The sequence below is a fragment of the Oncorhynchus clarkii genome, chromosome 24 (genome assembly GCF_045791955.1).
Source record: "Oncorhynchus clarkii lewisi isolate Uvic-CL-2024 chromosome 24, UVic_Ocla_1.0, whole genome shotgun sequence".
Classification (NCBI taxonomy): Eukaryota; Metazoa; Chordata; class Actinopteri; order Salmoniformes; family Salmonidae; genus Oncorhynchus; species Oncorhynchus clarkii.
In genome coordinates, this window is record NC_092170.1 from 33368630 (window position 1) to 33379924 (window position 11295).

General features: G+C 45.5%; 1 protein-coding gene across 1 annotated transcript; it reads left to right on the forward strand.

The window, feature by feature from the left end:
- The first annotated feature begins 276 nt into the window (after positions 1-276).
- On the forward strand, positions 277-9702 carry LOC139382520 (alkB homolog 8, tRNA methyltransferase). Its single transcript, XM_071126614.1, has 11 exons — positions 277-627; positions 847-1078; positions 1197-1328; positions 2269-2364; positions 2478-2582; positions 2863-2933; positions 5239-5345; positions 6342-6502; positions 6602-6867; positions 8299-8448; positions 8637-9702. Exons 1-11 carry the CDS (start codon positions 493-495, stop codon positions 9534-9536), a joined length of 2355 nt encoding a protein of 784 aa, XP_070982715.1. The 5' UTR covers positions 277-492; the 3' UTR covers positions 9537-9702.
- The last annotated feature ends 1593 nt before the right edge of the window (positions 9703-11295 follow it).

Here is an 11295-nt window from a genome sequence, read left to right on the forward strand (position 1 = left end):
TACATTTCAAAATAATCTCCTATGTGTTCAGGGACCAATCAAACTGGGAATACAAAACAAAACCAATGGTTCCGTGTGACGTCATCAACTGGGCAGTTAGGCGTCATATTCCTATGATTGGTTCCCTTGCTCAGGCGTTGCATGCATCAACCAATGATTGTGTGCAATGTCATCAACTGTGCAGTCTAGCAACAGATTATACCCTGGTTGACAGGCTACCCACATATCAAGAATTTGTTAGCAAGACTAGCACCAGCTCGCTGTAGCATGTGATGTGATTACCTGATTCGCAAAATACCTATCCAGGGGTTGTAAAATCTGGCATGCATTCGCAATGATTAGGGGAACACGACTGTATGAGGCGCATTCCTCTGCCTAGGTTTTGCTGACGCATTCCAGATATTACAACAACGCCTGGATATGTATTTTACGTAATTCCGGAAGCATTTCTCAGGTCTGTGTAGCAGTGGGGACGTATTTAGTAGTTACACCATGGAGTCCTGCTCTGAAAACGTGAAAGCTGTCAGGAGAAGTAAAGAGGAGAAGAAACTTCTCCGAAAGCAAATCAAAGCCAGTCATACTTTACTGAAACATGAGGGTATAAGCACAGTATCACAGCCCACCAAGGTAATAACCGCATCCTTTGTTTTGCGGGAGAGTAAGCTAGTTTACGTGTTAGCCACTGTAGCTAGCTGCTGACAGCAAGAACACATCTGTACGTTTATAAAGTAGACTGAACACGAATACAATAGCTATATACTGTGCAATGTGACTAGGTAGCCATTTGAGAAAATGACAGACTTTTTTTAGGACTTTAATGCTAGCTACATTGATGTTTCTCTGCAGAGCCTGGTGGTGGCTAACGGTGGGCTAGGTAACGGTGTGAGCCGTGAGCAGCTCCAGGACGTGCTGGAAGAGGTCGGCGAGGTGGAAATCCTGGTTATGCCCCCACACAAACCCTACGCCCTAGTGACCTACAGGTCAGAGGTCAGCGCCCAGAGAGGACACGCCCTCAACGGACGACAGCTGCAGTGTGGGGACCAGATTGTCACACTGTACCTGAGCTATGTCAACACAGGTAAATAGGTGTGTGTGGGGGTCACCATAGTTGACTCAGTCAGATCTGAAGAAGAAAAAAAATGGTGTGTGTGTTATGCTCCCTGTAGTAACTTGTGTTTGTGTCTGTCTCCTTGCAGTGGACAGTGAGTTGTGGGGGTGTGTGGACCTCCCCCCAGGGTTGGTGCTGGTTGAGGAGTTTGTGTCTCCAGAGGAAGAGGCTCTCCTGCTGGATGCTATAGACTGGACGTCCCACGATGAGGATGTCACTGGTGAGCAGTCTGATTTAAACCACTCCCTCACAGACACAACACATGGGCCCTCTTCAGATATTTTAAATATGTGTTATTCCTTCTGATCAATCAGTCAACCAATCAACTAGTGACAGAATGTGGCGACGACTACAAGTTATGTGGACAACGCACACACATTTATATAGAACGATCCTAAACGTCCCTTATCTGTCACTAATGTTGAAAAATATTATATTTAAACTTACTCTGCCATTTGTCTGTGGTGTTGGTCCCTCAGCTGGTTGAAATTTGAGACAAAATATCCACAGGAAAGTATTATTCAACCAACTTCAAAACACGGGTCTATGTGTGTGGCAATTAAAACAGATGTTTGCTCATGACTGGAGGCACGTGCACAAGACAGAAAAACACAGATGCGAACAATGCATACTAACCAAAGTCTTCTGGGTGTTTACATGGTTTTGCGCCTGTGCCAGGGAATAGAAACGTCAACTTCAGTACCGGTGCTCTAAAAAGTCAAGCAAACAATACTTTCCTGTAGATATTTTGTCTCAAATTTAGAGCAGCTGAAGGACCAATACCATGGACAATTGGCATAGTAAGTTCAAATATACATTTTATTCAACATTCTGGCTTGTATAGGACTTGAGGACCATTTCCAGAATCAAGCACTGTCACACAGCAGGTAGCCTAGCAGTTAAGAGTGTTGGGCCTGTAACCAAAAGGTTGCTGGTTTGAGTCGACTAGGTGAAAAATCTGTCTGTGCCCTTGAGCAAGGCACTTAACCCTAATTGATCATATAAGTCTCTTTGGATAAGCTCATCTGCTAAATGACAACAAAAAAATCCAGACTGTATGTTACATATTCACCATGTAGGTCCCCAAACAACCAATCAACCAACTGTCAGTGCCTGTGCAGCTTTCAGTCACTGGCTAATAATTGTTGTTTGTCTTCCAGTGCAGAAAGTCCTGAAGCACAGGAGAGTGAAGCATTTTGGTTACGAGTTTCGCTATGACAACAACAACGTGGACAAAGACAAACCGTTACCTGGAGGTATGTGTGTCTTGTCAGTCCCTATGACCATCGTAATATTGTATGGTGTTTGTGTATGGAATATATTCAGTGGTTCCCTTGCTATAAATTGATGTTTGTGGTCTTGTTCCCAGGTCTTCCCCAGGTGTGTGTCCCTGTGCTGGAGAGGTGTGTGAGGGACAGACACACAGAAGTCATGCCAGACCAGCTGACTGTGAACCAGTACCAGTCTGGACAAGGTGAGTCTAATCTCATCCAGCAGCTGTAGTACCCTCCTTGACCACACAGGGGCAGCGTGCTCTGCAGTCAGAAGGCAGAGGACAATGAAGGTAGAATCAATGCTGCTGTAGAATCAGACTGTGAAGTGTGTGGAACTGGAAATGAACACAATCCTTATGTCAGTTATTCAGAGGGAATTTATAGACCTTTGTACTGGTTGATGTTTGGATAACTCATGTTAATAGTGCTGGTGTTTAAAAGCATACCATTGAGCTTATGGTTTATTTGTGTTGCTGTTAGGTATTCCTCCTCATGTGGACACTCACTCTGCCTTTGAAGACCTCATCCTCTCCCTAAGCCTGGGGGCTAAGGTACATCTTCAATCTGTTTTAATGTCCTCACAAAACATTAAGTCTATACTCTGTCCCCCGCCCTTTCTCTCCGTCTCTCTCTCAAGGCAGTGGAAAAAGCTTTTCAGAGTTTTTGTGAGCGTGTGACTGTAGCAGTCTAATTAAAGGATTGAGGATGGGGAAGTGTGAGTTTGCACGTGTGTGTGTAAAGGTTTTGCAGTCTAATGGAGGGTTAGTTATGTTTAAGACCTTTCTTTGCTGGAGAGGCCCTCACAATGCTACTTAGGATCCCTCAAGACACACACACACACACACACACACTACAGTGGAGAGTTCCGTCTCATAGACTGAGTTAATGATGCGTGTCTTTGAAGACTGCTTCTTTTTGGCGAATTAATGAAAGAAATGCAAAGACAGATGTTGGAAGGAGGACGAGATACCATATGTCTGTGTGAAGTTGTTTCCTGTCACAGCTACAGACACTGTCAGTAAATGACTGGTTGACAGGAGGGGGCAGGTTTTCCTGTGACAGGCTGACAGGGAGGCTGCTTTAGATACGACAGGGTTAGAGGATGCGACACTTCATCTTTTTGGGGCGGCATGTAGCCTAGTGGTTAGAGCTCTGGGCCAGTAACCACTAGGTAGCCTAGTGGTTAGAGCTCTGGGCCAGTAACCACTAGGTAGCCTAGTGGTTAGAGCGTTGGGCCAGTAACCGAAAGGTTGCTAGATCGAATCCCCGAGCTGAGAAGGTAAACATCTGTCATTCTGCCCATGAACAAGGCAGTTAACCCACTGTTCCTAGGCCGTCATTTAAAATAAGAATTTGTTCTTAACTGACTTGCCTAATTAAATAAATCAAAACCTCTGTTCCTCTGCTCCTGCAGTGGTGCCATTAGCAACGGCCTCTCTTACAACACAAGATCAATTACAGACAGAGTACCGTGCTGCGTGTCTGACAGAATGATAAGGAACTTCTCCATGTGAAAGGAAGCTTTATGCCCAGACTGATAGGAGAGAAGTTGACAGCCTTAACTGATAGGAGAGAAGTTGACAGCCTTGACTGATAGGAGAGAAGTTGACAGCCTTGACTGGTAGGAGAGAAGTTGACAGCCTTGACTGGTAGGAGAGAAGTTGACAGCCTTGACTGATAGGAGAGAAGTTGACAGCCTTGACTGATAGGAGAGAAGTTGACAGCCTTGACTGGTAGGAGAGAAGTTGACAGCCTTGACTGGTAGGAGAGAAGTTGACAGCCTTGACTGGTAGGAGAGAAGTTGACAGCCTTGACTGATAGGAGAGAAGTTGACAGCCTTGACTGATAGGAGAGAAGTTGACAGCCTTGACTGGTAGGAGAGAAGTTGACAGCCTTGACTGGTAGGAGAGAAGTTGACAGCCTTGACTGATAGGAGAGAAGTTGACAGCCTTGACTGGTAGGAGAGAAGTTGACAGCCTTGACTGGTAGGAGAGAAGTTGACAGCCTTGACTGATAGTTAATTTGGTATAATATAAAACATATCCTTGTCTCTGAAGCTGTTGTAGGCAGTGTTGAGTGAGCGTTTGATACTGTAACATGTCTTTGTGATGGAGGGACGTCTCTGTTTTGTAAGTTGTAATGTACTAGTTGACAGTTTTGAGTGTTTGGCAATGTCTTTGTTCAGTAGAAATGAATAGTAAGCGATAGTTAGGCTTCTACTCAAATCAAATTTTATTAGTCATATTAGTGAAATGCTTACATACGAGCCCCTAACCAACAGTGCAGTTTCAAAAAATATGGATAAAAGTAACAAGTAATGAAAGAGGAGCAGTGAAAAAGAACAGTATAAACAGGGGGGTGCCGGTACAGAGGTAGTATGTACATGTAGGTATGTGTTAATATTTCTGACGTTGTAGTGCAGTAGGTTATCTGGACTGACAGGTTAGACCTACTGGAGGACATCTTTGTTTCCTCTGCAGTAATCATTTAACAGGAAGTTGTCAGGAAAAGGTAATGAATCTGTAAACATTGTGTGTGTTTGTGTGTGTGAATAATTGCTGGGGGTTGTAGCATAGAGAAGCTGTCTGGTTCTGGATTGATTTGGTCACAGCTGAGTGGTTCTGTTGATGGGGTGATACTCCCCAGATGATCTGAGAGGAGGAAGAGAGCCCAGATCGTGTGTGTATGAGCATGTAGATATCAGTAAGGCCTGTGATTTCATGGAGGAGAATGTTCTGATCTGTTCCTGCTTTGTAACACACCTGTTCAGCAGTGTCTGAAATTCCATTATATCCTGTCACTCTCTCTCTCGCCATCTCTCTGTCTCCCTCTCGTTCCATTTATCTCTCATTGCAGACGGTGATGGATTTTCGTCATCCTGAAGGCCGCTCGGTTGCCGTAGTGTTGCCACGGCGCAGTCTCCTGGTGATGAAGGGAGAGAGCAGATACCTATGGACACACGGGTAAGAGAGAGATGGAGATGGAGAGAGAGCTGATACCTATGGACACATGGGTAAGAGAGAGATGGAGAGGGAGAGAGAGCTGATACCTATGGACCCACGGGTAAGAGAGAGATGGGGAGGGAGAGAGCGCTGATACCTATGGACACACGGGTAAGAGAGAGATGGGGAGGGAGAGAGAGCTGATACCTATGGACACACGGGTAAGAGAGAGATGGGGAGGGAGAGAGCTGAGACCTGTGGACCCATGGGTAAGAGAGAGATGGAGAGGGAGAGAGAGCTGATACCTATGGACACACGGGTAAGAGAGAGATGAGAGAGAGAGAGAGCTGATACCTATGGACACACGGGTAAGAGGGAGAGAGAGAGCTGATACCTATGGACCCACTGGTAAGAGAGAGATGGGGAGGGAAAGAGCTGATACCTATGGACACACTGGTAAGAGAGAGATGGGGAGGGAGAGAGCACATACCTATGGACCCACTGGTAAGAGAGAGATGGAGAAGGAGAGTGAGCTGATACCTATGGACCCACTGGTAAGAGAGAGATGGGGAGGGAGAGAGAGCTGATACCTATGGACCCACGGGTAAGAGAGAGATGGGGAGGGAGAGAGAGCTGATACCTATGGACCCACTGGTAAGAGAGAGAGTGGGGGTAAAGGAAGAGGGTGAGACTAGTGGGTGTAGGGACAGTTCAACCAAATTACAAAATGACATTGGTTTCCTTACACCATTAACAGTCTAGGGACAGGTATGACAGCAATCCACACTTCGGGTTCAAAACATCCAGAGTATCTAAAATCTATTATGAAGCTCAACAGTCACTTATGGAGGATGTGAACATTATGCTAAAATGTTAGTATGTGTAAACAGTACCATGGACACTAAACCAAAAGCATGGATTGATGTCCTTACCTTGATTATTGACTGCTGACAGAGTAAGGAAACCACCATTTGGGGGAACTGTCCAGTTAAATGAGTGTTTTCTGTGGTTTTCCAGGATAACCCCCAGGAAGTTTGATGTGGTGCCAGCCTGTGACCCAAAATCCCCTGCTGCAGTGACCTCTGACCTCAGTAACCATAGTAACCTCACCCTAAGTAGGAGGGGCACCAGGACCTCTCTCACCTTCCGTAAGGTGCGCCGCACACCATGTGACTGTGGTGAGCTCTTCTATTTGTTCAAAGCAGATGGGATTGATGTGTCTCTGTGTGTACCTTTACCTGTGCTGACCCGTTTGTCCCGGTCTCTCTTCTGTGCAGGTTACCCCTCGGCCTGTGACAGCCAGCAGCCTCCTGCCCCTCCCTCGCCCCCCTTCCTCCCTCGCAGCCAGACTGACGCCTGCCGTCTGGAGGCGGAGTTTGTGCACCGCGTGTACGAGGAGATCGCTTGTCACTTCAGCAGCACTCGACACTCTCCCTGGCCACGCGTGTGTCACTTCCTGTCTTCCCTAGAACCAGGAAGCATTCTCGCTGATGTGGGCTGTGGGAATGGAAAGTACCTGGGCGTCAACCCGGATGTGATTGCGGTAAGGGGGATCTGTGAGGGTAATTTATAAATACTTCCATCTTTTAACACTATCTATGGAAGAGAGTGTCCTGTTTATTGACCCTACTGTTCTGTTCTCGCTCTTCCATTAGCCTATCATGTGTTCTGACTTTTTCCACGGCTCAGCTGTGTGAAGCCTGATGAAGAAAATAGACAGTTATAAACGCTACGCTATTTTTGTAAACATTTATTATTTGTATGAAACAAAACGTTTTATTTTATCTTGGTACTCAGACTATGCTTTAGATATACCATATAGGCTTTCAAAGACTCCAAAACAGTCTCTACACGATGTTCCCGGCATAGCGAAGCCTTGTGAATGCTACTCTACTTTTGTGAAAATGGATTAGGATACCTGCAGACTCTACTCCCCCCTCAGCCATTCTAATAGTGATAACTTCACTACTTTGAATTGAATGCAAATGTTGACCTTTGTGTGTCTGTCTCTGTGTAAGAGTGAGAGTGTATTTTGTGGCGTGTGCGTGCACGACAAAACAGAATATCTGAAATTCTCCTCCTGCCTTCCCCCAGTCCCTTCCCCCGGTCCCTTCCCCCAGTCCCTTCCTTATAGGCTAGAGCAAATGACTCATGAAGCTTAATTACATTTCTCCCCTGAACAAGAGTTTTATTCAAAAGATTATTACTGCTATCAATTTCCCTCGCTCTCTCCTCACCTACTCTGCTGTGACTTGTTGCGGATGGCTAGTCTGGCTATAATTTTCATTATGCGGTATAAGTTGGGTGACTTTGATGAGGATGTGAAAGTCTTAATGATTCTCTCGATAAGGCAGGCCAGTAATGGGGTTTGCTGGGGTCATATAGGAGGTTTATAATCAGTAGTTGTGCTCATTCCTCTCACTATTTAATCAGAACACTGTGGAAAAGGAGTAATTACTAATCAGGAAGTTTAGATTAAAATGCAAGTGTTGCATGTGTGTTATTTGTAATTTTATTTAACTAGGCAAGTCCGTTAAGAACAAATTCTTATTTACAACGACAGCCTAGGAACAGTGGGTTAACTGCCTTGTTCAGGTGCAGAACGACAGATTTTTACCTTGTCAGCTCAGGGATTCGATCTAGCAACCTTTCGGTTACTAGCCCAACGCTTTAACCAGTAGGCTACCTTCTGCGGCGAATGGGCTATATGGATTAATAAAGTTGTGTGTACTTGTATCTCTTATTTGTAGGTGGGCTGGGTGGATTAATAAAGTTGTGTGTGTTTGTATGTCCTTCCTGTGTGTAGGTGGGCTGTGTGGATTAATAAAGTTGTGTGTGTTTGTATGTCCTTCCTGTGTGTAGGTGGGCTGTGTGGACTAATAAAGTTGTGTGTGTTTGTATGTCCTTCCTGTGTGTAGGTGGGCTGTGTGGACTAATAAAGTTGTGTGTGTTTGTATGTCCTTCCTGTGTGTAGGTGGGCTGTGACCGTAGCAGTGCTCTGGTCCAGATCTGCTCTGAAAGAGGCTTCCAGGCCTTTGTGTCAGATGCCCTCAATGTACCTCTGCGCAGTGACACCTGTGATGCCTGCATCTCTATTGCGGTCATACACCACCTCTCCACACAGGTCACACACACACACCAACACAGATGCTTTCCTTTTAGTGATTTAATTCAACTTGATTTAATGATTTCTGTATTTCACATTGAGATTATTTCATTATCAAGCTGTCAGGGGTCATCAACTAAAACATATCTTATTTCATGTTTAATCGAGTGTAGTAGTTTGAGTTATTTATGTGTTTGTGTGTGTAGAAGCGGAGGCAGGCTGTGGTTGAGGAACTTGTTCGACTGCTGAGGCCTGGAGGACGGGCGCTGATCTATGTGTGGGCTGTGGAACAGGAATATAACAAGCAGAAGTCCAAATATCTCAAAGAGACCAGACAACAGGGTCCTACACGCGACTCCACGGACCACAACAACCAGGAGTCAAAGAGTCTTACAGGCAGTACCACAGACGCCCACAACACAGCACAGGATCTTTCAGGCAATGCCACAGACGCCCACAACACAGCACAGGATCTTTCAGGCAATGCCACAGACGCCCACAACACAGCACAGGATCTTTCAGGCAATGCCACAGACGCCCACAACACAGCACAGGATCTTTTAGGCAATGCCACAGACGCCCACAACACAGCACAGGATCTTTCAGGCAATGCCACAGACGCCCACAACACAGCACAGGATCTTTCAGGCAATGCCACAGACGCCCACAACACAGCACAGGATCTTTTAGGCAATGCCACAGACGCCCACAACACAGCACAGGATCTTTCAGGCAATGCCACAGACTGCACCAAGGTCCACCGTGAGACAGAGAGTCCAGCAAAACTGAGCGTTCACATCAACCGCACTGCCTTCAACTCCCAGGACCTCCTGGTGCCCTGGCACCTCAAGGGTGGAGGGAGAGGAGGGTGTAACCAGGGGAGGGGAGGGGATGAGCAGGGGGAACAAGGCTCCAAAAATACTTTAGACCCCCCCACTGAAGCCCAGGCCCCTGCTCCCAGCCCAGTGTTTCACCGCTACTACCATGTGTTCCAGAAGGGGGAGCTAGAGGAGCTGTGTGTCAGGGTTAGAGGGGTGGCCATACAGAGAAGCTACCACGACCAGGGGAACTGGTGTGTCATACTGAAGAAGACTGGAGACAGATAAACCACACTTTCACATTTAGGTAAATGTGCTCCTGAACTGATAAACATTGAATTCGGAAATAAATGAGCTTTTCGCCTCATCAGATAGAGATGAGACAATTATACAAACCAATTAACTGTTTTATTATCTCTGATTTATTTTAAATAATAAAGATTGAAAAACAAAATGTCCTTCAAATTAATGAGGGAAAATGCCTGCTTGATTTTCTTCACTCCAACTTCATGTACTTAGTTTTTAGCCCCAGGGTGTTGAATGGTAACCTTGAAAGATTTGTGTCGTAACATCTGAATGGTTCACTTTAAAATCTTAAGTTTTCATACCTCCGTTAGATTCAAGACCACTTTGGTGGCCTGGAGACTTTAGTTTTGGGTTAAACTATTCCTTTAAGTCCCCTTCATTGCCAAGCTGAGTCACTGTAAGGTCTGGTATAGTTACTACAGTGTGTTTGTCTGTTGCTGCCACCATTGCTTCCCAATGCCAGACTAATTCATCTCAATGGGGGGGGGGGGACACCAGAAAATCAGAGAGAGGGGACCAAAATGTTCAGCTCGTAAACTGACTGCTCCTCTCTTTCCATCGGTCTCTCTGTCTCTCCATTCTGCTGTAAACTGGGATCATTGTGGTCACTACACTGCCTCTATCATTGTTCTCCCTCTTTGTCTCCTCCCTTTCCCATCCTGTCTTGCTGCTTCTCTCCCCCACCACCACCAACCCTCCCTATCTGCTGAATAGCAGCCGGAGTATCAGTATTCAGGACTACGCGCTATAAGGGAGTCTGGCGCTCTAGACCACACCTGAGATGGACACACTCACACACACACAAATGTTAAGGAGATAAGGTCCAACAGAGGAGTTAAATAGCTGAGTGGATCACTGGGTAATGGGCTCTTGTCCGTGGCAGTGGCGGTATCTCAAAGCAGCCGTGTGATAATTCAGAAATGGCTCCTAAATTATCTCCGTAAATTATCTCCGCTGTCTGAGTCCACCGGGACAGAACTGCCAGTTATGTAGTTAAAAGGAGGAGGCTGGACTCTACTGTGCCTGGTGTTTTATCTGGCTATCGATTGTTGTGCTGCTGTTGTCTGGCTGCAGATAGACACTTGACATTTTCAGAAAATTAAAGGTGGCTAGATGTCTGCCTGCGCCCAGTGTATTGATCAGATGGATAGAAGGTCTAATGCATTTTAAATCTATTTACTGAGGAGGTAACATCAAGACAACATCATTGCAAAACATTCCTATTCATTATAGGCCATTTTTCATTCTCTGTTGTGGTTATGGTCAACATCCTGGCCTTAGGCAGGCCTATCTCTTATCCTTCAGCCTACTCAGCAGAACACACTGGGGCTACCACAGAACTACACTGAACAAACATATAAATTCAACATGTTGGTTTCATGAGCTGAAATAAAAGATCCCAGAAATTTTCCATGTGCACCAAAATCATATTTCTTTAATATTTTAGGCACAGATTTGATTACATTCCTGTTAGCATTTCTCCTTTGCCAAAATAATCCATCCACCTGACTGGTGTGGCATATCAAGAAGATTATTAAACAGCATGCCCATTACACAGGTGCACCTTGTGTTGGGGACAATAACAGACCACTCTAAAATGTGCAGTTTTGTCACACAACACAATTCCATAGATGCCTTAAGTTTTGAGGCAGTGTGCAATTAGCATGCTGACTGCAGGAATGTCCACCTGAGCTGTTGCCAGATAATTTAATGTTAATTTCTCCAATGTAATTTTTGAGAA

What these genes read in the sequence shown, in the direction of transcription:
- LOC139382520 (XM_071126614.1), top strand. Translation starts at nt 493, where the DNA reads ATGGAGTCCTGCTCTGAAAACGTGAAAGCTGTCAGGAGAAGTAAAGAG. An exon ending in CCAGTACCAGTCTGGACAAG is followed by an intron (nt 2,583 to 2,862) that starts GTGAGTCTAATC and finishes TGTTGCTGTTAG; the next exon opens with GTATTCCTCCTCATGTGGAC. An exon ending in TACACCACCTCTCCACACAG is followed by an intron (nt 8,449 to 8,636) that starts GTCACACACACA and finishes TTGTGTGTGTAG; the next exon opens with AAGCGGAGGCAGGCTGTGGT.